Source organism: Micropterus dolomieu, unplaced genomic scaffold (genome assembly GCF_021292245.1).
Source record: "Micropterus dolomieu isolate WLL.071019.BEF.003 ecotype Adirondacks unplaced genomic scaffold, ASM2129224v1 contig_13504, whole genome shotgun sequence".
NCBI classification, from domain to species: domain Eukaryota; kingdom Metazoa; phylum Chordata; class Actinopteri; order Centrarchiformes; family Centrarchidae; genus Micropterus; species Micropterus dolomieu.
This window is the reverse complement of record NW_025742490.1, coordinates 1-3973: the sequence shown is the minus strand read 5'-3', so window position 1 is coordinate 3973 and position 3973 is coordinate 1. Positions and strand designations below refer to the sequence as shown.

At 41.9% G+C, this 3973-nt stretch overlaps 1 protein-coding gene across 3 annotated transcripts; it reads right to left on the bottom strand.

Moving 5' to 3' along the window:
* Nucleotides 1-806: 806 nt before the first annotated feature.
* LOC123966480 (G2/M phase-specific E3 ubiquitin-protein ligase-like) lies at nucleotides 807-3918 on the bottom strand. 3 transcript variants are annotated; one of them, XM_046042633.1, is made up of 6 exons: nucleotides 3747-3918; nucleotides 3484-3652; nucleotides 3343-3393; nucleotides 2827-3041; nucleotides 2582-2727; nucleotides 807-1192 (listed from the first exon to the last, which is right to left on the bottom strand). In XM_046042633.1, exons 3-6 carry the CDS (start codon nucleotides 3348-3350, stop codon nucleotides 1178-1180), a joined length of 384 nt encoding a protein of 127 aa, XP_045898589.1. In that variant the 5' UTR covers nucleotides 3351-3393; nucleotides 3484-3652; nucleotides 3747-3918; the 3' UTR covers nucleotides 807-1177. The 3 variants fall into 3 exon arrangements, 2 of the variants coding, with proteins under 2 accessions (XP_045898589.1, XP_045898588.1); XR_006823994.1 differs by lacking the exon at nucleotides 3343-3393; XM_046042632.1 differs by lacking the exon at nucleotides 807-1192 and having other exon boundaries at nucleotides 2266-2727.
* Nucleotides 3919-3973: the final 55 nt, after the last annotated feature.

Sequence of the window (3973 nt, the reverse complement as noted above, 5' to 3'; positions counted from 1 at the left end):
GGATAGAGATGAGATGTTGATGGCGGTGTATTACCCTGGTGTTTTTAGCCTGTGGAAAAACCCTCTACATTTAATGTAGTTTACCTTCAAATACAATTTCTGTCTAAACATAGGAATGAAGTAATAAGTTACCACTGCTTTGCTGCTAAAGGTGCAAGGAAACTTGCATATCATGCACACAGATGAGGGATGAGGCCAGCCGACTTCTTTGTTCCACAGGTGAGCTGGCTGCCTGATTGGCTTACGCTGGTATTCTTACCCTCGAGTGGTTGGGTACGACCAGCCGTCTTATTTTAGTTTTTTCCAGTTTATTTTTATTAGGGACCAATACATCTAACATAGATAAACTAAATAAAGGAATCCGATGTGTGTACCATAGTGTTTAACACCCGTCCCTAGAAGGGCTTTTAAAGAAATAAAACATTAAAACAGTAATGAAAGAAAAAAGAAAATACAATATGATGAGGACATTACAATACAATAATCTTATAATCTTACTTTATTCCCTGAAGTCAACCTCCACAACAGTGTAATGTTATCTGTCCAAGCTGTACACTGCACCCCACTAGTGTTTTGATTATAAATGGTTAGGGAAGTGGTAGAGGACAGAGTCAGGATTTAGATCAGCCTGAGATGAAGTACTGCCTGTGGCTCTCACACATTACAAGAGACTGTCGAAAACATGGCATGTAATGAGCCCCTGGCCAATATGTATTGGGAGCATTTTTGTACTTGTTTGTTAAAGATATCTACAAAGGCAGTCCTTTAGTTATGAATTAAGATGAATAAGTCAACACAGTGTGTAAGTAGTTCAGAAGGCAAGCAGTTTTAGTTTTACTACCACACGCTCACACACTTTATTTCGCTTTGGTATTTATTTTGAGGTCAAGTCATTTTTTATAGCTTCTAAGCACCTGTACAATCACAGACACTAACAATCACACTGGTCAGACCTCCTGATCAGTCAGTCAAGCCATCTAAAGTCAGGACGACAAGCTGTGGACTACGCATGTTGAAAACAATTCCACCTTTAAGCGTCTCCAAACTTGAAAGCCTTTCCATGATGCATGACGTAATCTCTAGGCAAAAGTCAACACCTTCTTGAGTCACTAATGGAAGAAGTTCATCTGCATCGTCCAACTGGAGAATCCTCCCTCTTGCCCATCTGATGCTCCTCTCAAGGGTCTCTAGTCTGAGGAACAAAAATGTGACATTTTTGACAAACTAATCTTAATTACATTCCCATCAATCTGTATCCAATTGAGCACAAGTGAGTGGAGCATGACTGAGTAGAACCTGAAGCTACATTGTTACAATCACCTATAGGTTGTACAAGAGCATCATATATCTGTATGGCTAGTTTGCACATTCACGGATTTATATTAGCTCTAATTTGACCGATATTGGGTGCAAGAGATTTTACAGAATGGGTGGGGGGGTGCGTGTGACCTCCAGATTAAAACTAGTTAGTGTCATATCTTACAGAAAATACAGTTTCATAGTTTCGCATCATTGGGACTTCTGCAGTTTCTCTTCCATTATTAATGCCAGAACTGCTACTGCATTTACTAACTTCCTAGACAAGCTGCCCGTCCTGTTCACGTCCCCTTCATACAATGTCCCTCTTAACAAGTTTTTCCACGACACGTTGACTTATGAAGGGGGTGGGGGGGAAATACATTCCAGCGATCCGTTTCAAACCGGACCAGCCGCCTCCCACCACCACAGCTAACAGTTAGCAGTCAGAAAACCCCTCCAGCACAGATGCTCCTTATTTAAAAACACAGTCAGTAAGGTTAATGTTCCATCGCCTAAAAATAATTAAAATGTAACGTTATATCAGTATCGAATGGGAGCATGCCAGAGAGGTTGAAAGAAAAAGGGGTTGGCCGGTTGGGGAATCTGGCACTCAGTTTCATGGTATTAACAGTAAATGTTGCCCTGTCTTTAATTGGGACTCTACAGTCGATGGTTTCTACCAAGTAATAAAAATCCGCTTCCCGGTATAACGTTAACTAAAAATAATAATTAAAAGTCATAACGTTAATGGCAAGAAACTCAATCACCAATGTGTTACAGTCCTAAAGCTGTCCGCTGAAACGTTAAACTTAAACATGTGACATTACAAAACGTAGTTAGTGATAAATGTTTAACAGTTATTTACTTAGCTGCGTGGAAAATATCTCCAATTTCCTACAATACCAGGCCTACAACCTAGCAGTTAGCTTGCTGGCAGCATAGGGAGACGTGGCTGCAGTTTATTAGTAGAGATACACTTTCAAACAGCATTGCTCAAGTTCTGTAACAAACCTCATCTACTTTGGTTGATTATTCAGAGCTTTTAATTAGGACGTGTCACACTGGTCATCAACTACAGACCTAAGTAGACAATTACCTCAAATCATCTTAACATCATCACCTGAGAACAACGTTAGCAGGCAGGACATTCAAAGTTCAGCCATTATGAAAATAGCTGTCAGTGACTTTAAGCCAGACCAGAAGTGGGAGCGTGAATAATGCCATCGCACATAAACTTGGCGAACTGTGTGTAAGTCTCATGGATAGGAAGTTTCAAATTTACAAGACAGGTGTTAGCTTCAGGGTACTTCCGCCCTGCGTCGTGAATGAAGTTCAGCGTTGGGTGAGGAGAAAAACCAAGAGCGGGTACTCTGTCGGCTCCAGAGGCAAACACCAAAATTTGCTCCATTGTGACCTCAAACACACCATCTGTAAAATAGTGAGGTAATACAATAATTAACATCTGATGATCTGCAGGTTTGTGTCAGCAAGTCAGAGTCACTCAAAAAGAGTGAATCCTTTATTTACCCTCCACATCTAGAAGAAAGTCTCTCCAGTACCCTTCCACTCTCTTCTCCAGGCGCCACCGGTTGCTTCCAGGAGGGGACAGTGTCACTTGGAACAGGGAGATCAAGTCTGTGGCCTTTAGAGGCCTCTCAGATGAAGAAAACACCTCCTTCAAGATGCTGGCGTGAATTTTCATCAGGTCCAGGAGACCAAGTGTGTTCAGTCCTTCAGAAAGTCTGTAAAGAACCAAAATGATTAGAAGGTGTATGTTTGTCCTGCAAGGTACCATGTCTCACACACACGATTTATACGACAGCATGTTAAGGAAAATACATTTAAAAAAGCACATCTGCCCAACACACCCCAGTGATGAGAACCAAGCAATTTCCATAGGTTAAGTCAATCAGGAGTGTCGCACAACAAAATTGTGACCAGTCAACCAGTGGGCCCAATCAAACAGAAGCAAGTGCTCTATTAAACAGTATGTGGCACCATGCAGGTTTGTTTTTCCAGCAATAAATATTGATGTGAGCTCACCCAAGCATTTTCCTCAAAACATAAGTCAAATCTGGTCCAAGCACTGGAGCTCTGCCATCAACAAAATTAAGGAGTTAAAATGCAATTTACAATTTGTAGCCAGCATTACAGATAAAGTGTGGGACTATACACAATACTCACTGTTGGGAGGCTTCTTTTGTCCTTCCACGTAGAAACTTGTGGCAGCCTGAACCAGCCGGTCCCGTCCCTCCACGGTGGTGAGACGCCTCAGGGACCCCAACAAGGACAGGCTCTCTGCAGCTTCCTCAATGGCAGCTCTAGCCTCTGTTATATCACCGGCCTCACTGATCTTTATGACGTGCAATTCATTAGTAGAAGCAGGCCTTCAAGATACTTTCACTGTTTAGAGAAAATAAAATAAAATACAGACAAAATTCACATACCTTTCTGAGTTTCCACTGCAAATCTGGATCTGCTACCTCTTTGAGAGCGGGTGGTAATGTGGGTGTAGAGCAGAGGTTTTGGTAGAGCCTCTCCGGAAAGAGAAGGCAACACTCCTCCATGCAGCAGCACCACAGCCATCATAACTCCATAGGTTCTGTAGAGACCTCTGTGTAATGCTGCATAATGGAAATGTAGAACAATACATTTTGCAGTGGTTAACAGGTGG